The sequence below is a fragment of the Lepus europaeus genome, chromosome 10 (genome assembly GCF_033115175.1).
Source record: "Lepus europaeus isolate LE1 chromosome 10, mLepTim1.pri, whole genome shotgun sequence".
NCBI lineage: Eukaryota > Metazoa > Chordata > Mammalia > Lagomorpha > Leporidae > Lepus > Lepus europaeus.
The window spans coordinates 68,323,653-68,347,702 of NC_084836.1; the positions used below are offsets into that span (position 1 = coordinate 68,323,653).

The following is a 24,050-nucleotide window of genomic DNA, read 5'->3' on the forward strand; positions in this document are numbered from 1 at the left end:
CGGGCTGAGTCTCTCCGCAGCGACTTGTACACACGGCCCTTCTGCCTGGGCTTCCGTTCACGCTCCTTTTTCACAGAAACAAGAGAAGCGACCGTGAGACTACAAACACATCTGAGTTTACTCAAGTGCCACATCCTCCATCAGCAACCTGAATTCCGCTCTCTTCCACGGCTCCATCGGGACCAACAGGGCGAGGCCCTTGCAATCCGTGGCACAGTAACTCATGAGGTTACAAAGGCCACACGCGTGTACAGAAACACGTCTGACACTCGCCTTATCCCACGACCCAAGAGGCACGTGACACAGAAGTCACACAGGGACAAAACCTCTCTGCACGTAAGTTAGAGTGCAGCCGGAACAAAAGCCCCATTGAAGCACTCCTGCTGTGCGCGTGTCCCTCAGGCAAACCTGCAGCCGCCAGCGCCCCGCCAGGGCCCGGCCACGGCTGCCAGGTATGATCACTATGATCAGCAGCTGGCTGCAGCCCTGGCGACCTGCAGAGCTGCTTCCTGAGAAGTCTGAGAGTCCCAGCCCGGGCAGGCCCCACCTGGCTGCCTGGTGGGAAGGCCCCGAAGGCGCCGGGCACAGCGCCGGGGAACAGGTATGTAAGTGCAGTGTGGTGGGCCCAGTGCTGCGGCGCAGCAGGTTAAAGCCATCAACCTGTGCCACCGGCATCCCGTATAGGCTCCGATTAGAGTCCTGGCTGCTCCACTTCCAATCCAGCTCTCTGCTGTGGCCTAGAAAAAGCAGTAGAAGATGGCCCAAGTCCTTGGGCCCCTGCACCCACGTGGGAGACCCAGAAGGAGCTCTTGACTCCTGGCTTTGGCCTGGCCCAGCACTGGCCATTGTGGCCATCTGGGGAGTGAACCAGCGGATGGAAGATCTCTATCCCTTCCCTGTAACTCTGCCTTTCAAATAAATAAATCTTAAAAAAAAAAAAAAAAAAAGTCAGTGGCACACCGCATACCACCCATGTCTGCCCCAGCAGGTAAAGGTTGCCAGTGAAGCCACTGTGTTCTTAAAGCCACACAAACAACAGTTTCCGGCTTCTATGGATGGGTGACTGCCGGGGCTGGCACATTTCACGCACGGCACTCACCGGGATCTAGATGGCATGGAGAAGCCTCACCCTTCACGGTTTTAGGACCGGATCACAAAATGCCTGCCGGCCCTCTCCTCCCAGTGCCAGCAGCCGTCAGCCACCCTCACAACCAGGCCTATTTTAAATATTCCTCCATGTGCTGTGTCCAAAGTTAGGACAAAGACCACAAATCTGATGTCGGGATCAGAAACACCAGTTTTATATTTGGGGATGATGTTTCTGGTTTTGTTTCCCGTAAGTTCGGAACCGCTGTGCCAGCTACCCTGTGTTACCCAGACTTCTCACAGTCGCCGCCTCCCGGGAGCCAAGGCAGGCGAGGCTGTCCCACTCTGCGGATGCCGGAGCCTCAGGGGAGTTTTGGGGCTCCCTGATGCTCCCTTGGACCACACCCCAAGCAGCTTCTGCTACGTCCTTCCTGTGGGTCCAGCCCAGCTGCACTGTAGACCCACCCTCACGAAGGGACCTGCTCTCCCGCACGGCAGATCCACATCCAGCTTCCGGACCCGAGTCTAACCAAGCTTCACCGCGGTGCCTGGAGCTTGTCTCCGGGGCCCCGGTGTGTCCCAGCCTGAGACAATGGGGCCACTGGAAACTCCTGACTTCATTTTCACCCCGCTACCTGTACTGCAGCTGTGCCTTATTTTTAAGACAGTTCTTGGGGTCAGCATCGAGAGCCTCTGCCTATGATGCCCACATCCCACCGGGGTGCCGATTGGGGTCTCGGCTGCTCCACTTCTGATCCCACTCCCTGCTAATGCTCCCGGGACAGCAGTGGAAGATGGTCCAAGTACTTGGGCCCCTGCCACCCACGCGGGAGATCTAAATGGAGTTCCAGGCTCCTGGCTTCAACCTGGCCCAGTCCCCGTTGTTGTAGTCCTTTGGGGAGTGAGCCAGAGGTCTGAAGATCTCTCTTTGCCTCTCCCTCTAACTCTGCCTTTCAAATAAATAAATATTTTTTTTAAAAAGTTCATTACACCAGTGTTAGTTCCTGTCATTATTTATTTTCATTTTATTTGAAAGGCACAGAGACAGAGAGAAAGACAGCCACAGAGATCTTCGACCTACTGGTTCACTCCCCAAATGCTCAGAACAGCTGCGGTTGGAGCTGGCTGAAGCCTGGAGCCTGAAACTCAATCCAGGTCTTCCTACGTGGGTGTCAGGCATCCAAGTCCTTTGGCCCATACCTGCTGCCTCCTAGTAAAGTTGAATTGGGCGCGGCTCTGGGATGGTATGCGGGCACCTGCCCTCCCCTTATGGTCCTCCCATGACAGTAAACAACTGTGCTGGGACAGTGAGGCCGGTGGTGCCGATACCCAGAACCCACACTGGAGTACCGGGGTCCCCTTCCTGACCCCAGCTTCCTGCCAATGCAGACCCTGCATGGCAGCAGGTAATAGCTTACGTGATGGGTTTCAGGCACCCATATGGGAGACCTGGGCTGAGTGCCTGGCTTCAGCCCCACCTGTTAAGGGGCTGAACCAGCAGATGGAAGCTCCTGCTCTCTCACTCTCTCTCTGCCTCTAAAATTAAAAAAAAAAAAATTTAAATTTAAATTTAAGGTTAAAAACCCCACCATCACCTTGTAGGTGGCTGAAAGTCCTGATCAAGTCTCTCAGGTCATAGACCGATTCACCTCCTGACAAATTCTCAATTCTTAGTCTCCCTGGGCCTTAGGGAAACCGCCTCCCCTGGAGTGGGTGACGCTCTTGGGCTCCGCAGCCCCCAGCTTTTATTACAGATCCTACCAGCTCGGCAACAATGCCTGCTGGGGAATCTCTCTGCAGGCAGAAGGCACGGTCCAGCTCACCCATTCACCCCGGCACCTGCGGGGCTGGTTCCAACTAGAACCACGTGAAACATGTGCTCCTCAAATGACCATTGAAGAGGACAATCAGAAAGGCCTTCAAGATGAGAGGGGAAAGAACACCATGCGTTTCTGTGCTCACGTAACAACTCAGCCCCACAACTCTGTGGCCCCAAACCCCCGTTCACTCTGCAAACGGCTCATGAGGACCATGGGTGTGGGCAGAGCAGGCCTGGCTCATTTCCACTCTGCAGTGACTGGGGCTGGGGTCCAGCGGGGGCTCAGCCACTCTGCTTCCGCTGCCTGTGGTCCCTCCCTGAGGTTCCTCTGGTCCCTTGGGGCTTAACCACTGGCTTCCCTGGAGCAAGGCCCTGAATGGAGCGAATGTCCTTTGGAAACATCACAGCCGCCATGGCTCCACGGGTGCAGGCAGTGAAGCCCCCACTCAGACTCACGGGGAGCAGAGGCAGAGACCCCTGTGGCTGAAGGAGTGCCAAGGCTGCCTGGTGAGACCACACAGGACAGGAGGTACAGCTGCAGCCATTCAGGAACCACCGTTTGCCACAAAGACCCACTTCGATCAGGTCTAAAACATCCGGTGCCTTTTGTCTGTGCTTAAACTCAGAATAAAGCAGCCTTTATTGAGAGTCAACTGGGAACACAAGGTGAGCTTTAGACCGCCAACCACATCGAGAGGGAGCTGACACCTACAGCGTGGTCACTTCGGACAAGTCTGGGGCTCTGCGCTCCCACGGCAGGCTGCTCAACAAAACCCTCTCCCTCTCCCTACGAGCTCCCCCGCCATCTCCTCCATCACCAAGTGCACCTTCCAGAGGGCATAACTCCGCCATGACTCACGGCCTGGGCGCCGAGGTCAGCCAGCCCCAGTCTCCATCACCTGCTGACTGAGCCGCACCGGGCCGCTTGGTTAAGCTCCCTGGCCTCGGCTGCCAGGCTAGGTACCGGGGATAAAAAGAGAATCTGCTTCATGGGGTGGCCCTGAGGAGCAAGACAAGATTTTACATCAAGCTTAGCAGAGCGCCCGCCCGTGGCAGCGTCATCCGCCGCGACTGCCCATCAGGTTTCCGCCCACCTGTAATGTTTGGAGGCACCCTTCAGGCTTAGCTACTGATGCTGGGATCTTCTGCAAGTTCTACTGTAAACTGCCAAGGTGCCCACGATAGCCTTACACCCGGAAGTACCGACAAAGAGCCTTAGTATCCCCAGACAGCCAGCGTTCAAACGTCTTCCTACTGTCTCAGAAACGTTTCACAGTTGTTCCAATCTGGACCCAAATGGAGTCCTTTCACTGTACTTGGCTAGGAAGGCTCCTGCACCCCTCTCCACCCTCGGGCTTCCCACTCACTCCGTTCTTTTCCTTGCAAACCACCTGCTGAGGAATCGAGGCTTACGGGCAATGGTTTCTCACATCCTGATTTTTGCTCACGGAGTCCCCAGGGTATCATCTGATATGTTCCTCTCTCCTGGATACTTTTATAAAATGTATTTTAAAAGATTTATTTATTTGTTTGAAAGGCAGAGTGACAGAGAGGCAGAGGCAGAGAGAGAGAGAGACTCAGAATTTCCATCCACTGGTTCACTTCCCAGATGGCTGCAATGGCCAGGGTTGGGCTGGGCCAAAGCTGGGAGCTTCATCCAGGTCTCCCACGTGGGTGAAGGGGCCCAAGAACTCAGGCCATCTTCCACAGCCTTCCCAGGCCATTAGCAGGGAGCTGAATTCAAAGTGGAACAGCTGGGACATCAACAGGCACCCATTCAGGATGCTAGCAACACAGGCGGCCACTTAGCCTGCTCCGCCACAACCCCGGCCCCATCTTGACAGACTGCTGGTTAGAGCTACAGGTTCCATATCATGCAGGCTCAAATCTGTGGCTGGAATGTCACGGTGAGGAGTCCTTCCCTCACGGGACACACAATTTCCAGCGGTCTCCTGCGAGGCTGGCTCTGCAGCCACAGCTACCACTGTTACTGGAAAGAGCGCCCCTCTTCTGCAGCCCCAGGACCCATGTCGCTCCCCTCCTCTAGCCCCAGCCCCACTGGGCACACAGTCCGCAGCATGCATTCACTCCACGCGGACTGACTTCTGTGCTAGGGTTCCTTCAATGCCCAAGACGGTACTCAGCCTCCGCTCTCCGGATCCTCAGAGTCTACCATCAGTCGTGTCTTGGCTGACTCCGTGGCCGCTCCCATCTCACTGCCCAGCTACGCTGTGGCCCTGTCTTGGTCCAGCTTAGCTCCTGCCCTGTGCACTTTACTGCACAGCCTGTGGTCTCGCCTCTCCAACCTGCCTTCCCGCCTGCCTGTGCGTCCCCCGAGGTGCAGGACGGACTCAGTCGCATCCAGGCGTTTACTTGTTCCTGGCTTCCCAACTCTGCTACTTCCCTGCTACCTGGTGGGGAGGGCTCCTCCCTACAAAGGTTATTAATGCCCTTACGAAGACAGTATGCCTGGTTTGGGTTTATACAAGGACGCTTTACTAAGGTTTTTTTCGGTTTTTTATTACTGTTTTTTTTTTCTTTGTGCACAAAAGTAATCCACATTTCCTTGTTAAAAAATTTCAAACACCACAGAATACACGATTGGAGGCTGAGAGCCCCCCAGCCCCTGGTCCGAGGCCTGATGCACGCTCCCCCGCAGTTTCTTAGGTGTACTAAGATTAGAAGATTCTTTAAAAAAAAATTTTTTTTTGACAGGCAGAGTGGACAGTGAGAGAGAGACAGAGAGAAAGGTCTTCCTTTTTGCCGTTGGTTCACCCTCCAATGGCCGCTGCGGCCGGCGTGCTGTGGCCGGCGCACCGTGCTGATCCGAAGCCAGGAGCCAGGTGCTTCTCCTGGTCTCCCATAGGGTGCAGGGCCCAAGCACTTGGGCCATCCTCCACTGCACTCCCGGGCCACAGCAGAGAGCTGGCCTGGAAGAGGGGCAACCGAGACAGAATTTGGCGCCCCAACCGGGACTAGAACCCGGTGTGCCGGCGCCGCAAGGCAGAGGATTAGCCTATTGAGTCGCGGTGCTGGCCAAGATTCTTTAAAAAAATTTTTGCAAATTGGGTGATACAGAAAAATGAGAACAACTGCTGTACCAACATGCATTAAATAATGATATCAGGGGCCGGCGCTGTGGCGCAGCGGGTTAATGCCCTGGCCTGAGGCACCGGCATCCCGTATGGGCGCCGGTTCGAGGCCCAGCTGTTCCACTTCCAATCCAGCTCTCTGCTATGGCCTGGGAAAGCAGTGGAAAATGGCCCAAGTCCTTGGGCCCCTGCACCCACGTGGGAGACCCGGGAGAGGCTACTGGCTCCTGGCTCCGGATTGGTGCAGCTCTAGCCATTGCGGCCATCTGGGGAGTGAACCAGAGGATGGAAGAGCTCTCTCTCTCTCTCTGCTTCTCCTCTCTCTATGTAACTCTGACTTTCAAATAAATAAATATTTTTTAAAAAATTATATCAGTCAAATAGAAATAATGTCTAAAATACATGACATAAGATCCAATGCAATCCCTATGAAAATTTCAGTGTTTTTTTCTATTTTTCAGAAACAAACAAAAAATGGTCTTACATTTCACAAATGACACTACACAGATAAAACCATCTTAGGGCAAAACAAAAAAACAAAAACCAAGGTGGAGGCTCACACTTCCTAATTTCAAACTCACCGGAAAGCTCCAGTTATCAAACAGTGCGACCCAGCGTAAGTACGGACAGCCCAGATGGACACCCATGCACTTAGGACCACCTGATTTAACAAGCACGCCAGGTACCTCCACGGCACGTAACAGAAAGACGCCAGACCTTACCCTATGCCACGCCAAAAGTTAATTCAAAATAGATGAAAGCCCTGAGTATATGAGCCCACTCGGACAGTGTAAAACCTCCAAAATGCTTAGAAACACAGGTGAACACGTGTGGCCTTGAATGCTCTCGCAGATATAATACCAAAAGCACAAGCAACAAACGACAAACAAATCAGACTCCATGAAAATTAAAAACTTGTGTTCCAAAGGATAGTATCAAGAGAGTAAAAGATAACCCACAAGAATTGAGAAAATATTTGTAAATCATATACCTGATAATGTTCTAGCACCTAAGATACATCAAAAAATCATCCGGGGTTGGCACAGTGGGTTAAGATACTAGCATCCCATGTTAGACTGCCGGTTCAACCCCTGGCTACTCTGTTTCCAATCTGGTTTCCTGCCAATGCACCTGGAAGGCAGCAGATGATGGTCCAAGCACCTGGGCCTCCGCCATCTGTGTGGGAGACCTGGCTGTTACAGCCATCTGAAGAGTGAAGCAGCAGACGGGAGATGGGAAGAGTCCTCTCTCCCACTCACTCTGGCGCTCCCTCTGTCACTCTTTGAAATAAATGAACAAATAAATTGTGGAAAAACAATCAACAGTAAAAAAAAAAATCAGAGTAGGTGCTAAGCTTAACAGTTAAGATGGTCACATCCCTAAGGGCCGGGGCTGTGGCGCAGTAAGTAAAGCAGCTGTCTGCAGTGCTGGCGTCCCATGGGGGCACTGGTTTGAGTCCCTGCTGCTCTGCTTCCAATCCAGCTCTCTGCTATGGCCTAGGAAAGCACTAGAAGATGGCCCAAGTCCTTGGGCCCTTGCATCCGCATGGGAGATTTGGAAGAGGCTCCTGGCTCTTGGCTTTGGATCAGCGCAGCTCCGGCTGTTGCGCCATCTGGGCAGTGAACCAGCGGATGGAAGACCTCTCTCTTTTTCTCTGCCTCTCCTTCTCTCTCTGTGTAACTCTGACTTTGGAGTAAATAAGTAAATCTTGAAAAAAAAAAAAAAAAGAAATCTAGAAAGCAGAATCGTGGATGTCAGAGGCTGGGGCAGGGGAACAGTGGCTGCTTGGAAGGTACAGGGTTTCCTCCAGCAGTCATGAAGAAGTTCTGGAACTATGGAGCAGTGATGGCTTGAACATCATTATGACGGCGCCTAACATCACTAAAGTATACACATTGTAAAAAATATTTATTCTCATTTACTTGAAAGGTAGAGACATATATACACAGAGAGAGAAAAAGAGAGATCGATCTTCCATTTGCTGGTTCACTCCCCAAATGTCCACAACACCTGAGGTTGGGCCAGTCTGCAGCCAGGAGCCTGAAATCCGACCCCGGTTTCCCATGTAGGTGGCAGGGACCCGGTTCTTAGAACACCACCTGTCGCTTCCTGGGATGCGCATCAGCAGAGCGCCAGCCTTGAAGGGTCTCCCACGTGAGTGGCAAGGACCCAGGTACTTGGAGCACCACCTGTCGCCTCCTGGGACGCACATCAGCAGAGCGCCGGCCTGGAAGCGGAGCAGCCAGGACGCGGTCCCTGGCACTCTGGTACTGGACACCAGCACAATGCTCATCCTGACTGGTATACTTGGAAACTGTTAAGATGGGGCGGGGGACAGCTGGTTAGGCTGCCACTTGGGACACTCACGTCTTGTCAGAGTGCCTGGGAGGCAGAAGAAATGGCCCAAGTACTTGGGCCCTTGCCACCCATGTGGGAGACCCGGATGGAGTTCCTGGCTCCTGGCTCCTGGCTCCAGCCTGGCAGGCATTTGGCGAGTGAACCAGTAGATGGAAGATCTCTGTCTTTTCAAATAAATAAAAATGAGTAAACAGCAAAAAAAAAAAAAAAAAAGGTTAAAATGATACTTTTTAAATGTAGTTTTTTCCAGTTAAAAACTACCATAAATCCGTATTTGCAAAACAATATGTATCATTTCAAAGATGAAAAGAGAAAAACCCAATACACGCATAGGAAAGTAAGCTGGGGGCACGACTGCGCTCCTGCTGCACCCGGGGCTCTCCCAGCGTCCTCTCCCGTGCTCCCTCCAGTTCCCAGCGCAGGGCGGGGCCTGCAGTCAGCCCGGCAGCTTAGGGGGCAGGGGGCTCCTGGGCTGCCCGGCTTCCACCTGTCTTACATTCATTTCTGCCTCTTCACTAACGACGGCCTCCACTGCTTTCTAAAGAAATCCTTCAGCAGCTACCGACCTAGACAACTGCCACAATGTGTATGGGGAGCCGGGTCCGGTTTCAAAACCAAGGTGTCTCTTGAGGCGTCTGGCACTGAACCCTCACAAAACGGAGGTGACGTTTGGTTCTCCCACGGGGGCAGGGAGGGGGGCTGACCCCGTACTCCAAATACTCCAACCCCGTCCGCGGCTGCGATGGGAAAGCCACCGCAACCCCTCACCCCTGGCAACTGCCAAGATGGGTTAGATGAAAACTGCCAGGGACCTCAGAGAACCGTAACAAAGTCGGACTCCACATGGGCACTCGATGCTGTCCACAAAACACACAAACCGGAAAACGCACCTATCAAACAACCCCGCTGCCTTAATAAGGGGAGCTGTGGGCACCCCAGGTTCCACCCCAAGTCACAGGGGGATCCTGGTGTGGCATCCCCACAGAGGGAGGCTTGCGTGAGGGAAAGCTCCACGCTCCATCCAGGCCACGCAGCGCCCTTCCGCCGTTCTGCCGAAACAGACCCAGCCCGAGAGAGCTGTTGAGACAAGTCCAACCTTGAGCCTCGGGTCTGCAGAATGAACGCTTTGTTCTCCCTCCAAAGAGACGTCTGATGTTGATGCTAAGCAGGCCCCATTTATGACGGAGCGTAAATACCTGCACATCTCGCCCACCTGCTGCCCGGGAGCAGTGCGTAGTACTGCTACGGTGGGGTGCGCCTGGCGTCCCCGGGGCCCAGGTGTGCAGGCTCAGTGGCCACAGTCACGCTGCCCACCCACAACGACTCACGGTGGACAACGCACACGGAAGGCTGCTCTGTCCTCTCGGCTCATTAGAGCCGGGCATGGTAGCCACCCCTGGTGCTCCGCTCCTGACCTATTTACCATGGGATGGATGAGTGGAGTGGAGACGGCGCGTGTCACAGTTCTGAGTGAGAAGAGGGGACAGGAATGATTGCTTCAGGCAACTGGGACAATGAAGGTGCAAAAAAAAAAAAAAAAAAGAGAGAGAGAGAGAGAGAAAATCAGTAAAAACAGAGAACTGACAAGGCTGAGATCAAGTCCACGTGGCTGGAATGGGACAGCCAGTGCCAGGAGAAGCGGGAAGGGAGATGACAGCCCATAGCTTCTCAGGGACTGGGAGAAGCAGCCAGGCACAGAACGCCAGCAGGGCGGAACAGGAACTGGTGACCCAGGATCGTACCAACAGTGCAGCAAAGAATCAATTCAACTGACCAAATGTGCTAGTATTTAGGATATGCAAGGCTCTGGGACAGGCCAAAGCCATGTAAAGAATCAATCTATTCTCAACATCAGTGTTTGGGGCGGGGGCAGTGGGAGGAGCAGACGACCACAAACACACGGGCGCCCACGCCACCCACACAGGCAGCGGAAGCAGAGGCTGAGGGGCCGACTGAGGGGCCACAGGAGGACAGGGGTCCCGCACCCGGGGGTGCGGCTTCAGCTAAGAGAAAGGGGAGGAGGCTTTCCAGAGAGAAGAGCAGGGAAGGCAGAGGGCCATGAGAAACCGAGGTCCAGTCAGAGACAAGGGCAGCGAGGAAGACCAGGGCCGGAGCGGACCGACTGTGGGTCTGGAGGGGTCTCAAGTGGATCCTGGGGCCACATAAAGGCACTGGAACCACCAGAGAGAGCACGTGTGCATTTTCAAGGTCAAACCCAGCAGCAGGAGGGGTCAGCTGCTGTCTGCCACACTGGCATCCCGTATCAGAGCATGGGCTCAAGTCCGGGCTGCTCTGCTTTCAATCCAGCTCCCTGCGAACGTGCCTGGGAAAGCAGCAGAAGGTGGCCCAAGTGCTTTGGCCCCTGCACCCATGTGGGAGACCCGGATGGAGTCCTAGCCTCCCGGCTGCAGCCTGGACTAGGCCTGGCAGGGGCAGCCACTTAGGGAATAAACCAGGATAGCGGATTGATTTCTCTCTCTCTCTCTGCAGTTAAAGGAACTAATTTTTTTTTTAATCCAGCATTATAATAGCTCAAATAGGAGGCTGAAGGCAGAAGCTGGTGACACGGCTACAGCAGTAACCAGAGCACACAGTGGAGCATGGGCTGCCGGCGTGCGCCTTGGTTTCCAACGGGCCTCGGGCCCACCACTTAACCTCTCTGAGGCCCGGGGTGCTCATCAGTAAGCTGGGAACGAGAGCACCTCAGGGAAGAGCTGTTTAGCGTAAGGGAGACAGAGCAAGCGCTGCACGGTACGCTTGGGTGTATGGTGACTGGTGAGCACAGCGAAGCTTTCATTCCCGCGGCATCACAGGGCACGAGCTCAGCATTCGCCCTCGGGTGGTGATGTCCCAACAGGAGGGGCCATGTGTGCATGTGCGATCCCTCTCCTCAGGGCCCCTGCCTCTCAGCATTCAGTTCCGTGCCACGCACGACCTGGATCTTAGCAATGGACACCGACTGAATCCGATTCCATTTTACCTACTATAAGTGCAGAATGTCGTAGACAAGCTCATGCCAAGTTGGGAGCAAGGAGGGTTTTCTACAACCCGCCTCCCAACCCTTGGGGAAAAAAAGTCAATTCAGTTCCAAGCACCACAGGGGCAGGTGCTTTGGCCCGGTGCGTTAAGCTACCACTTGGGGGCCCAGTACTGTGACGCAGCGGGTTAACGCCCTGGCCTGAAGCGCTGGCATCCCATATGGGCGCCGATTTGAGACCCGGCTGCTCCACTTCCAATCCAGGGCTCTGCTATGGCCTGGCAAAGCAGTAGAAGATGGCCCAAGTGCTTGGGCCCCTGCACCCATGTGGAAGACCTGGAGGAGGCTCCTGGTTCCAGCCTTCGGATCGGTGCAGTTCTGGCCATTGTGGCAGTTTGGGGAGTGAACCAGAGGATGGAAGACCTCTCTCTCTCTCTCTCTCCCCTTCTCCCCCTCCTTCTCCTCTCTCTGTGTAACTTTGACTTTCAAATAAATAAATAAATCTTTTAAAAAAATGCTACCACCTGGGACACCTGCATCCCACACCTCAGTGCCTACAGTGCCTAGGCTGAGTTTTGTCTCCGCTTCACATCCAGCTTCCTGCTAATGTGCAACCTGGGAGGTGGCAGAAGACGGCCGAAGTACTTGGGCCCTGCCACCCATGTCAGGGACCCAGATGGAGCTCCCAGCTTCAGCCTGGCCCAGCTCCGGCTACTGTGGGCATCTAGAGAGCAGCGGGTGGAAGATCTCATGCTCTGACTTTTCAATAAATAAAAACACAAACTTGGCCGGCGCCGTGGCTTAACAGGCTAATAATCCTCCGCCTTGCGGCGCCGGCACACCGGGTTCTAGTCCCGGTTGGGGCACCGGATTCTATCCCGGTTGCTCCTCTTCCAGGCCAGCTCTCTGCTATGGCCTGGGAAGGCAGTGGAGGATGGCCCAAGTGCTTGGGCCCTGCACCCCATGGGAGACCAGGAGAAGCACCTGGCTCCTGGCTTTGGATCAGCACAATGCGCCAGCTGCAGCGGCCATTGGAGGGTGAACCAACGGCAAAAAGGAAGACCTTTCTCTCTGTCTCTCTCTCACTGTCCACTCTGCCTGTCAAAAAACAAAACAAAACAAAACAAAAACCACAAACTTACCTGTAAAGAACCCACAATCCCCTCTCCCCTTCAAACACTCAACTCGGAACCATCCAGAGAAAAGACACAGGCAGATGAAGGTGCACGAGGGCTCCTCCCATGATGCTGGGCACAAGGTCAAGTACCCTCGGGCCTGTCTTGGATGCTTCTCACTCGTCTCCTCTCCCGCTTCACTTCTCCTCACCATCAGCACCTAACTTGGCCCACCCCACGCCTCCACTGCGTAAAAGAACACCTATGGCACAGCTTCTACAGGCCCCAAGTCCAGGCACAGGGTAACTGGTGCCAGCCAGGGCTGTTTTCCCGTCTAGAACTGGGTTCTCTTCCAAGCTTTCCGGCTGTGGGCAAAACCCACTGAGCTCCCCTCAAACTCTAACCTGTTTTCCTTCCAGCTGACGGCTAGGGACCACTCTCAGCAACTCCAGCCAGCCCGCCCCCCGCCCCACCTCCTTGCCCGCATGCTTGCCAGCCTGGGTGGGCGGCTCGCTTCCACGTCTGTGGCTTCCTCTTCCACCACCGGCTGAGAAACCTGCTTCTGAAGTTCTCAGGGACTGGTTCATGTAGGCCAGGCGCCGTAATTACACCTGCTCAGCCTGTCCTAGCAGTCCCCAGCCCAGTGTGTGACCGAGCCCCGGGGCCAGCAGGGAGCAGAGGGTGCAGGGGGGTGGCCGCGGTCACCCTACACTTCTTTGTCTCTCTCGGCACCCTGAAGGCGAGCCTCACAAGGGGAAGGCAGTGTGTCTCCCGGACACCTGTGGCAGTGCCTGGCTGAAGGCAGATGCTCCCTGGGTGGGTGTTTGATCGCCACAAGATCTACACACGCTGGGGTCTGCTCAGTTCATCTGCAGTCTGGAACTGGGACTGCGTGTGTCTCAGAACCCTGGATCAGCACAACTACCCAGGAGCCCTGGGAATCGCACACACCATGGGAACGTCTCCCCCTAGTTGTACAGCTCCAAGGGATCACGGTCGGTCCTCTTTATCCACACATTCCAGGTTTGCGAGTTTGCCTGCTCTCGAAAATTGATTTGTCACCCCCCCCCCCCCCAATCAAAGGCTCACAGTCCTTCCCTGGTCACTTAAGGACATGCACAGAGCAGTGGAGACGTGAGCCGCCCGGCACACATGTTCCCAGCTGAGGTCAAACCAGGCAACACGCTGCCTTCTCGTTTCGGTTCTCACGCGGGAAACACATGTTCCTTTTGCAGTGTATCCAGCGCCCTGCTTCCTACTGATCGCTTCGCTGCTCAAAACGGCCCCCAGGCCTGGTGCTGACCGCGCTCCTAAGGGCAAGGCACCGGTGACGTGCCTCTCGAAGAAAACACACGGGACTGACACCCTGGTACAGGCACGGGCCACGGCGCTGCTGTCGGTTTCTCAATCAGGGACGTAGTAAATAGGATGTCTTCCAACGGAAACTCACAAAGCCAGGTTATGTGCTGATTACATGACAGGGACACTGTGTGCGGAGGCCTGCAGGAACCTGACCCTGTGTGTGTCACACACACACACACACACACACACACACACCCCCGCGGAGCAGCGCCTTCCCAGGACAGAGCTGCCACCGGCGAGGAGCGTGGACATGATCGGCCCGGCTCCACGGCCCCAGCAGCCACAAGAGGTGCATTTGGCAACTGTGACTGATAACCGTGTTTACTTATTTATTTTCCGTCTAAGCCACTGCAATTGTTAAGTTCTGAAACAGCAGAGTTAGGGACTCCTGTTCATCTTGCTCTGTTACCTCCCTAAGCCAGCAACTGTTCCGGGCACAAAGACAACCAAAATGAACCAGGAGGGCTCCTACAGGTAACCCTGTAAATACCAGCAGTGATGTGATGCGACACTTCCCAGGGAAAGGCGGTAACTTTCATTAAACTCAAAATATTCAGCCAAACGCAGCCTTAAGGTGGAATAGAAGGAGAAGGAACCCGGAAAACAGGTGACACAGCCCTGGGCCGGAAACTTCACGGCTAACCCACACCCTGGCGGCTCCACAAGGAGCAGGGAGCTGTCCGTCCGCTTGCAAACAGCACCGGGGCTTGGCGTCCAGGATGGAGAACCCAGCGGGCAGAGACAACAGAGTGACAGGCAGAGACAGCACCTTGGAAGCCCAGGCTCCCGTTACACCAAGCGGGAGCTGAAAAATCCTGGGGCGGCAGCAGTCCAGTGTGGGTATTGCAACCTGGCCACAAGGCAGGGCCTGCCTCAGGTGTGAGAACCAGGGCCCAGCACGGCCAGTGCAGGTGGAACCGACGGGTTCCAAGAGGCCTGCCCGCGACGGAGGCCCAGATCACAAAGCAGCTTTCTCTTTATGAACAGAGGCAAAGGAGAGAAGACCCTCTGACATCAACTCCTACTGTAACACACGACACAAGAACTCAAGCCAAGGAGGTAGGGTTCTGGAGTTAATGTTCACTCCTGCTCCGGGCAAGGACTGACCAGTCAGCAATAAAGATTTCAAAAATGAAAACACAAGATGCACTTCAGTATTCTAATTTAACCTTCAAAACTAGAGAGGTTCCGAGACACGGCGCTGGTACACCTCGACACCCCATGCTCCAGGGTTATCATGGGAACAGCATGCAATGCAATCCAACTCACGCTCCAAATGCAACAAGCGGGCGTGCACGGGCCGTGCCGGGAGCAGCAGCGGCGGCGTCTCCTCGGCTCCTCCTTGCTTACTGATTCATATTTTGGTAGCAAGGTTACAATTAGCTCACCGGTGTAGAATAAACCTATTTATAACACAGCAGTCCACCTGAAAGACACAATCCTTTGACAAGGCTGCTGCAGGGACAGAGTGCAGCTTCACCCCCAGCCCACGCACACAGCAGGTTCCCAAGGTCCTGGGGGGGGGGTGTTGGAGGCATGTGCAGCCTCCGCACGGCTTCCCCTCCCCGGTGCAGTCACTCCTCTGGCCACCTCTCGGCCTCCATGTTCTTATGTAACATTTACATAGGGCCATAAACATACCCAGAGTTGCGTAAGAGTTACAACGTTGCCAAACCAATGAAGCCTAAAGCAGGTCACTCCCTCCAGACCTGCTTTGATTAGCACCCACGGTGGCAGAGAGGAATTTGAGGAGACCTGAACCCAGTCCGCAGAAGCAGCACAAAGGTAGAAAACGCACCATGGGGCCATGTGCTGCCTCTATCAATCACAGAGCGTGCTCCCCTGCCCCCCGAGATAAAAAGTCACCCAACAGCCCTTATTCACTGAAGTCAAAAACTGCATCTAAAAATACCTCCACCAACTGGCCCTCAGTCAGCAGCCCCACACCCGGCCTGGGGACAGCCACACAGCGCTGCACCGGGGGGCCACTGAGGCAGGCGCCCAAGGCTTAGCCAGTTGGTCAAGGGCCGCCTGGAAGGGAGCAAAGTTCCCGGGCTGAAAAGCAGTCCCCTCCTCCTCTGCTTCCTCCTCCTCCTCCTCCTCCTGCCTCTAACCTTTAACCAGGGTGGCCATTTTAACAGGTTTTATCACATCGGCTCTGGGAGCTGTCCTAACAAAACTCCAGAGAGGGTCTCTGCTCCTCCACAGGAGCTGGCTTCCGCCCTGTTTCCAAATCCACGGCCACGCAACAAAATCACAGGGCTTGGCTTCAAACTGGATTTTCAGTCAATTCAAAAGGAACCTCCAATGTCTGTCCCTCTGCTTTTGTCCTGAGACATCAAAGTCCTGTTCTTTTACTAACTCAGTGTTAACCACGAAGGTAAACATTCCAAAGCCAGGTCTTAACAACACGATATACCTATCAAATGGATGCTATTTCTAGCCTGAAACTCATTCTCTGTATCACCTTGGCCTTTCGCTGTGTCCCAGGTAACTCATTAATTAACAGAAACACCTATCCTTCTACTGCTCTCCTACCCCCTCCAAGCTGTGGGCATTGGAGCTGCCGGGCTCCATCCCTCTCCCAGACCATGTAGGGGAGCACAGGAAAGGCAGGGCATGGGGAAAAAAAAATCAACTTCTTGTCATTGCACAGCCTCTATTTTCCCAGAAGTGACGTGTGACTTTAAGCCTTTTGCAACAGTGGTCTCCGCAGCATGCACTACTGGCAACTCCATGTGTCCGGGAAAAAAAAAATACAGTGTCTGGCCAAGAAGTTGAAAGGCCCTCCAGAATGTTTGCTGGACACACAACCTAATTTCCCAGTTGCCAAAAACAGAAAGGAGCTCCCTCTTACGCCCACCCACCCTCACCCCAACAAACGTCCATTGTAGGCAGGTTACCAAAAAACAATGAACTCTGCCCCATTCACAACCAGTTGGATTATCAATTAAACACTCTTAACAACAACAAGAGAAACCCCACAGCCACTCCGCCAAATCAGCAGGGAAATAAATGATTGTTAAAAATCCTGGGGGTATGATGGGCAGGATAAAAATTCCAATGCTAGGAATTTAAGGATTTATTCCTACACACACACACACACACACCAGACAAACCTGAAGGCTTGAGTCTCCTTATTCTCCCCACCTCACTTCCTATACCAGGTTACACATCCCAAACACACAGCCCATAATAAGCCCCCATGCTCCCCCTTCCCTGCAAACATCCTTATTCATGGAAATCACTATCAGGCAACAAAGGTGCACCTTTATGGTGTTTATAAGACCTGTGGAGGTTACCTATGCCCCAAGGACGGGCGAGGTGCTTACCGGGAGCATTAGCCAGTGAACAAAGACCCCACTGCAGAGCCTATACCGCCCGGAATAAACATCAAAGCCCGAGATAATGAACTTGTTTTCTGAGAAGCAAAAGTGGCGTGGTGTCTCTCCTTGATGGTCTGTAGCCACCTGAGAACACACACACACACACACACACACACACACACGGCCCCCAGCGCCTGGCAGGTTAGGGGGCTGCTGAGAAGTCAAAGCAGCAGGCTTTGTACCCGGGGCTGGTCTCCCCCAGACCCATCTGTGGGACAACAATCAGTTCAACCTATTGAAATCCAAATATAACCTTCACCTGCTACCCCAATGCCAAAACGCGTTTGAGCCGACTCTGAAAAGGGAAGCAGGGTTAGGGTTTCCGGGCCTCTTTGCAAACAGCACAGCCACCAGACTGTCCCCCACAACCCCCACCCCAGGAAGGTGCCCACCTCCACGGCGGGCAGGGTGGGTACAGCATCAGGCAGCAGAGGCTGTGGGAAGGAAATTAAGTGGTGACCAAGGCCAGGCACACCACCGATGGCCGTGGGGGAGGTGGCCAGCTTCTAGGGTTTCACCTGACAGGCATGGCAGAGAGATCCACTGAATGGGCCCCCTGGGGTGGGGTGGGGAGGGGTGGGGGAGGCCAGGAGGAAAGCAAATACAGCCAGGGATCAGAGCAGCCGCGGGGAGCCAGGCTTCACAAGGCTACCAGATTCCAGAGCCGAGCCTGGGAGAGGTGTAGGGGCCTGTTCCTCCCACTTGCTCCCCACTGCATCGGCCCGGCGTGTGGGCTGCGAGGGTCGGGGGGGTGCCCCGCTGAACTCCAGGGACGGTGCTTGGGGGAAATGGGATTCCCTTTCCCAGAACATCTGGCAAGGAGGGGACGAGCCTCCCCAAGTGCAGGGGGCTCAAGGAAAGGTCAGAGACCCCCACCCCTCCAGCCCGCTGGGCGCGAGGACCCTCTCCACACCAGGATACCTCGGCGGAGAGCCAAGACCCCCACGGCCCGAACCCCCCAATCTTGGCGGGAGAAACAGGCGCCCCCCCACCCAGGAGCATCTGGAGCGAAGATACACTGCCCCCCGCCCCCTGGACACGCTGAAGGGCAGAAGCCACGGCGCTCCCTATGTCGCAGGCGCCGGCCCCGGGGGTCCCCAGCGCGGAACGCTGAGGGTGCCGGGGGGCGCGACCCCCTGAGCGCTGCCCGGACCCAGCTCCGCCTGGAGGAGAGCTCGGGTCCCCGGGGCCCGGCCGAGCTCGGGCCGCGGCGGGGCGGCCGCGCCTCGGAGGTCGGGGGGGAAGAGGGGGAGGCCGAGCGAGGGTCACCCCGGACACCTCGCGCCCCCCGCCCGGCCATATTGTGCGCGTGGGGCGGGGGGCGCGCCGTCGCCCGGGGGCCGCAGCTCCAGGCCTCGCCCTCGCCCGGCCCTCTGCAGCCCAGCCCCCGCCCCCGCCCCAGGACTCACCCTGGATCCCCCGGGGCCCGGACCCGCCGCTGCCCGCGAGCAGGAGGACGACGAGGGGGAAGAAGGAGGAGGCTCCGGCCGACTCCGCCATAGTAACCGCCGCCGCCGCAGCCCAGCAGCGCCCAGCGCGCGCGCGCGCGCGCCCCCGGCGCCTCCCCTCCTCCCGCGGCCCCGCTCCCGCCTCCCGCTCCTCCGCCCGGCGCCGGCACGTGCGCTCCCGGCGGAGCCGGCGCGCGCGCGCGCCCCCGAAAGGGCGGGGCCGGGGTGCGCGCGGGCGCCCGCCTTAAAGGGGAGTGTCCCTGTTAAAGGGGTGGGCGGGGTTCGCGCCTCGGCCAACCTCGCGGAGCCGTGCGGCGCCCGGCGCGGAGGAGGCCGGAGCCGGACGTGCAGCCTCCGCCCCTCTGCTGCACCCCACGCAGCGCCGGGTTACCTTATCAGCGCCGATCCCCTCCCCCCACGCCGGGCCCTGGGCGAGCTGCGGCTGGTGCGCGGTCCGAGCCCGGAGCCGCCCGGCGTGGCCCTGGGGCGGGGAGAGGGTCCTCGCTGGCTACCCTCGCCCCCTGCAATGCCGCGTGCGTGCACGCTCCTTCCATAACACAGCAAGGCTTTGCAAATGATGCAGCTCAGGCGTGGTGGGGGCTGGGCGCAGTCGCCGGCGCTGTCCTGGCCGCGAGCGCCCTGTCGGTACCGAGAGCCTCTCGCTAGCCATTCCCCTTTGCCCGGTATTCGCCGGTGTCTGTGTAAGGGGAGACGACAAATGTTTATGCCGAATGTCAACTTGCCTACATATCCTTGCGAGAACTGGACACCGCGTAGGCGCTAATCGAAGCCCATTAAATTATGAGCCGTCTGGGAGATGGAACACGAGTTAGTGATTTTAAAATCATGGTTGCAAAAACTAATGGCGTGAGATACTGTTAAAGGCAGAAGCGTATTACATAACTACTCAGAGTGCTGTTCAAATTTGGTGATACTATATATTTGCATGGAAAAAAGACTGGAAGGATATTACCCAATGTTATCAGTAGTTACTGCCAGGAAGAATTCTTTTCTTTTCCCTTAAACGTTTGGGTGATTTCCAAATTTGTGCTAAATACATGTCACTTTCAGATTTCGACAAAGATGCTTATCGAAGCTAGGCGGAAGAAGAGTTCACTCCCTCAGAGGCAAGGGGGCCGGAGATGGCGAACAGGGCAGGGTCTCCCAGGTTCTTGATAACGAAGCTTGGGCAAGCTTGAAGCTTGGCTAAACCCATGTTCCCCGGCTGTGAACCGGACAGGCGGGAGCAAGTTTCTCAGGTGGACTCCTTACAAGTTGTCATCAAACTGAAGCACCATCCTCTCCCTGGGCAGAAAAACAAGACGAGAGGCACACACACAATGCACACACGGTCACACTTGCGCAGGCACTGCCAAGTGGATCCCGCAGCTGGACGAATAAACACCTTATTTTTATTCTGCTCTCCCTCCCGCCCTCCCCTCCACCACCACCTCTAGTAGGCACCTCCCACCTCCTGTCCATCTAACTGGTCTCCCCAGGCGTACTCTGTCCACACCAGGTCTCCCAGCTGCAGTGCACACAGCTAGTTCCCCAGGGCTTCCTTCCCGAAACACCACCAACTGGGTAGCTTAAAATAACAGAAACGTGTTCTCTCACAGCTCTGGAGGCTGGAAATCTGAGACCACAGTGTTGGCAGGGCCACTGCTCTCTCTGAAGAGCCGAGGGAAGAATCCTTTCTCGCCTCTTCCAGCTCATGGTGGTGTCCTGAATCCTTGCTGTTCTTTGGTTTGTGGAAGCAAAGCTCCCGTCTCTGCCTCTTGGGTCTTCTCAGGGCTGCCTGCTCTCTGAGTCTGTGTCTCTGGTCCCATCTCTCTCTTCTCTCTCTCTCTCATTTCAGAAGGATGCCAGTCATTTAGGGCCCACCTTAATCCAGTCGACGGGCGTTCCAGTAATCTTTGATTAGGTCCACGAAGAGCTTGAGGTCTTTGAAGGTTCTGGGTAGATGTGAGCGTAGGAGGGACACTGTTTAACAGATACAATCAGCAAGCTGTCTCTGTGTTTGGGAAGGGAAAACAGGCCCTCCCCTCCCCTTGCAAGGGGGAGGGGCTCTCCTTTGTGTCCTGCTCAGCAAGGGTTGCCACTATGTTGCCACTGTGGCTACAATAACAGATGCACCAGCAGTAAAGCTAAGGTTGTTTTACTGCTAGGCAGCAAGGCCAGCCGCGAACCTCAAGGCACCAGGCCGAATTCTGGGTCTGGGGATCAAACGCCATCTCCAATAGCTCCCTTAATAGCGTTTGACTTTGAGCAAGATGTTTTCCCTCCCTAAGCCTCAATGCACTCGTCTGTGGAATGGAGCTGAGCACAGTTCTGTAATAAAGATGTGAGAATTGCTTCAGATACTCTATGGAGGGGACCGGCACTGTGGCGTAGTAGGTTAAGCTGCCACCTGTGGTGCAGCCATCCTATATGGGTTCTGGTTCGAGTCCCGGCTGTTCCACTTCCAGTCCAGCTCCCTGCTGATGACCTGGAAAAACAGCAGAAGATGGCCCAAGTGCTTGGGCCCCTGAGCCACATGGGAGACCCGGAAGAAGCTCCTGGCTCCTGGCTTCAGATCAGCCCAACACCAGTCATTGCAGCCATTTGGGGAGTGAACCAGCAGATGGAAGACCTCCCTCTCTCTCTGTCCCTCCCTCTCTCTCTAACTCTGCCTCTCAAATAAATAAACCTTTTAGAAAAAGATATTCTAGGGAAAGCATTTAGCACAGTCTCTGACATGCAGGAAACGAAAGAACAGCTGTTATGATTATTAGCACTTGGCCTTCACTGCGATCCTGAGTGGTGCCCACTTTATGCGTGAGGTAACTGAGACCTAGAGAAACAGCTTGCCAAGCTCACGTGGAACTGATCGTTAAGGCCACAGCCCACCGCCCTGTGCTTTCTGCGACATCTCAAACTTTTTCCAGGGTCAGGGCTTCAGGATTGGATGCAGGTAGGAAAGAAGACTTGACAGGACAGGAGGGGGTGAGTTCCATCCTGCACACACACACGCCACTCACCTGCATTTGGGGCATCTCCTCCCAGAGATGAAGCCCCTTCCCTTCCAAGTTCTGGGGTGCACGCCTGTGCCCCGCACCCCTTCCCACAGGGCAAGCTTCGCCCATCCCTCCTCACCATCCCTGAAGTCCTCAGCAAGGCGTCCGTTTTTGTTTTTAAGATTTATTTATTTATTTCAAAGGCAGAGTTACAGAGACATGGAGAGAGAGAGAGAGAGAGAGAGAGAGAGAGAGAGAGAGACAGCTGGGGCTGGGCCAAGCTGGGAGCCTAGAACTTCATTCTGGTCTCCCATGTGGGTGCAGGGGCCCAAGCACTTGAGCCATTCTCCGCTGCTTTCCCAGGCCATTAGCAGGGAGCTGGATAGAAAGTGGAGCAGAACCCGGAACTCCAACCAGCGCTTATATGGAATGCTGGTGTTGCAGGCAGTGACTTAACCTGCTGTGCTACAATGCTGGCCCCAAAGTGTCTGTTTTTGTAAGCTGCCTTCGTTTTAGGGCTGTACCTGCACCACAGTCCACACACTTCTTTTGCCCTCTGCTCTACTAGGAAAAAATTTGCTCTCCAGGTTCCAGTAAGCAGATCACCCAGCATTACAACTGCCATCTTGGTCACAAGACACAGTTTCCTAGGAGACAACATGGTTTGCCTTGGGGAGCAGCAAGGTCATTAGTCACAAGGAGACTAAACTTTTTTTAAAAGATTTATTTCATTTTTATTTGAAAGGCAGAGTTATAGAGAGGCAGAGAGAGAGAGAGAGAGAGAGAGAGAGAGACGGGCCTTCCATCCACTGGTTCACTCCCCAGATGGCTGTAATGGCCAGAGCTGTGATGATCTGAAGCCAGGAGCTTCTTCCAAGTCTCCCACGCAGGTGCAGGGGCCCAAGGACTTGGGCCATCTTCCACTGATTTCCCAGGCCACAGCAGAGAGCATAGATTGGAAATGGAGCAGCCAGGTCTCAAACTGGTGCCCATAGGAGATGCTGGCACTGCAGGCGGTGGCTTTATCTGCTTCACCACAGCGCTGGCCCCAGTCATGGCTCTTGCCCCCGAGATACTTTAATAGAGAGAAGCAGCAAGAAAGAGGCAGCCCTGCATGATATATGCTGACGCAACCCCGTGAAGGTTCAGTGGGGCACAGAGGGTGAGGATGGCTCAGCTCTGCAGGGAGGTGTGAGGAGACGGGCAAGGCTCCACCTAGAGGCTTCCTTATAGCTGATTGTCAGGAGATCCAAAAGTGCTCGCCAGACAGCCATGTGTGGGGCAGGCCAGCGGATGGCTGGGGCCAGTCTGGCATTTAGGGGGATGGGAGTGGCAGAGCAGTGCACCCAGAGGGTGGAGCTGAAAAGTCGAGTTGGAAAGATTGTCAGGTGCCGAAGTGCCCTTGGAAGGGTTTTTAAGAAAGTAGGTGACCAATGGGAACAAATCTGTGTTTTAGGACGAGCACTTGGCCGAACCAAGCAACCATGAGCTTTGTACGGCTGGACAGCTGGTGCTGAGGAAGCCGAAGACGGGGCAATCCCAGGAGCTCAGCGAGACTGGAGGTGGCCTGACCCAGGCAGCAGCCCTGGAAGAGGGGGTAAAAACAAAGCAGGCTCAAGAGACTGAGGTGGAGGAGACAGGGTTGATGGGGTGTGGCTGGCGAGGAGAGGGAACGGCCCCGTGGGATTCTGGGATGGTCTGACCAGTGTGACCACTGCCTGCTGGCTCCATTTTGCAGAATAGGAAGGGCAGCTTTGGGGGAAAAAAAGACAATGAGTTCCCTGTCAAGCAAGCTGAGTTTAAAAGGCAGCCTGTAGGCGCCCGGAGCCAAGGAGACGTGGACTTGGAAGTCAGCAGTACAGCCGCGTTGTTCACACAGCTCGAGCGACCGCGAAAGCTCTGGAAGGACACTGGCAGGAGAGAGGAGACTGAGAAGCAACAGCTCCGGAAACAGGAAAGGACCTGGGTGAGAAGAGAGTCGTGGAAACCAAGGCAGGAGAGGCCTGCAGGGCCCAGAGTCCCAGGACGAGGAGCGGTGGAGGTCTCCTGGATCTGGCCATGCTTACGCCTGCAGTGAAAGGGCGCTGAGGGACCACAATGACCGCGGGCCGCGATGGGAAGAATATTTGGGTTTCCATCAGCAAACCCTTAGCTGAACACAGCTCAAAATGCTCAGAAAGTGCAATGGAAAAAAAAAAAAAAAAAAAAACCCTGAGGTCAAAAACTAAGGAATAAAAGAGAGGAAGAAAGCACATTGCCCGAGTGAGAGTATTTGCATAGCAGGTGAACTTGAACTTGAACTTGAACTTTGGTTTCTGCAAGCAAAGTTGGGTACACAGAGAATCAGAGTCCCTTGGATGTGATGACTCGAAGCCCAGGCCCATCCAAAGCAGGGAATCTAACGTGAGATT

General features: G+C 55.2%; 1 protein-coding gene across 1 annotated transcript in view; it reads right to left on the minus strand.

Annotated features, from left to right (window-relative positions):
• Positions 1 to 18,724, minus strand: part of ACVR1B (activin A receptor type 1B) — a 35,346-nt gene extending 16,622 nt beyond the window's left edge. Inside the window, exon 1 of the mRNA XM_062203636.1 lies at positions 18,605 to 18,724. Within this exon, the coding sequence (XP_062059620.1) occupies positions 18,605 to 18,695 (91 nt within the window). The 5' untranslated portion in view covers positions 18,696 to 18,724. The remainder of the gene's footprint in view (positions 1 to 18,604) is intronic.
• Between the last annotated feature and the right edge of the window lie 5,326 nt (positions 18,725 to 24,050).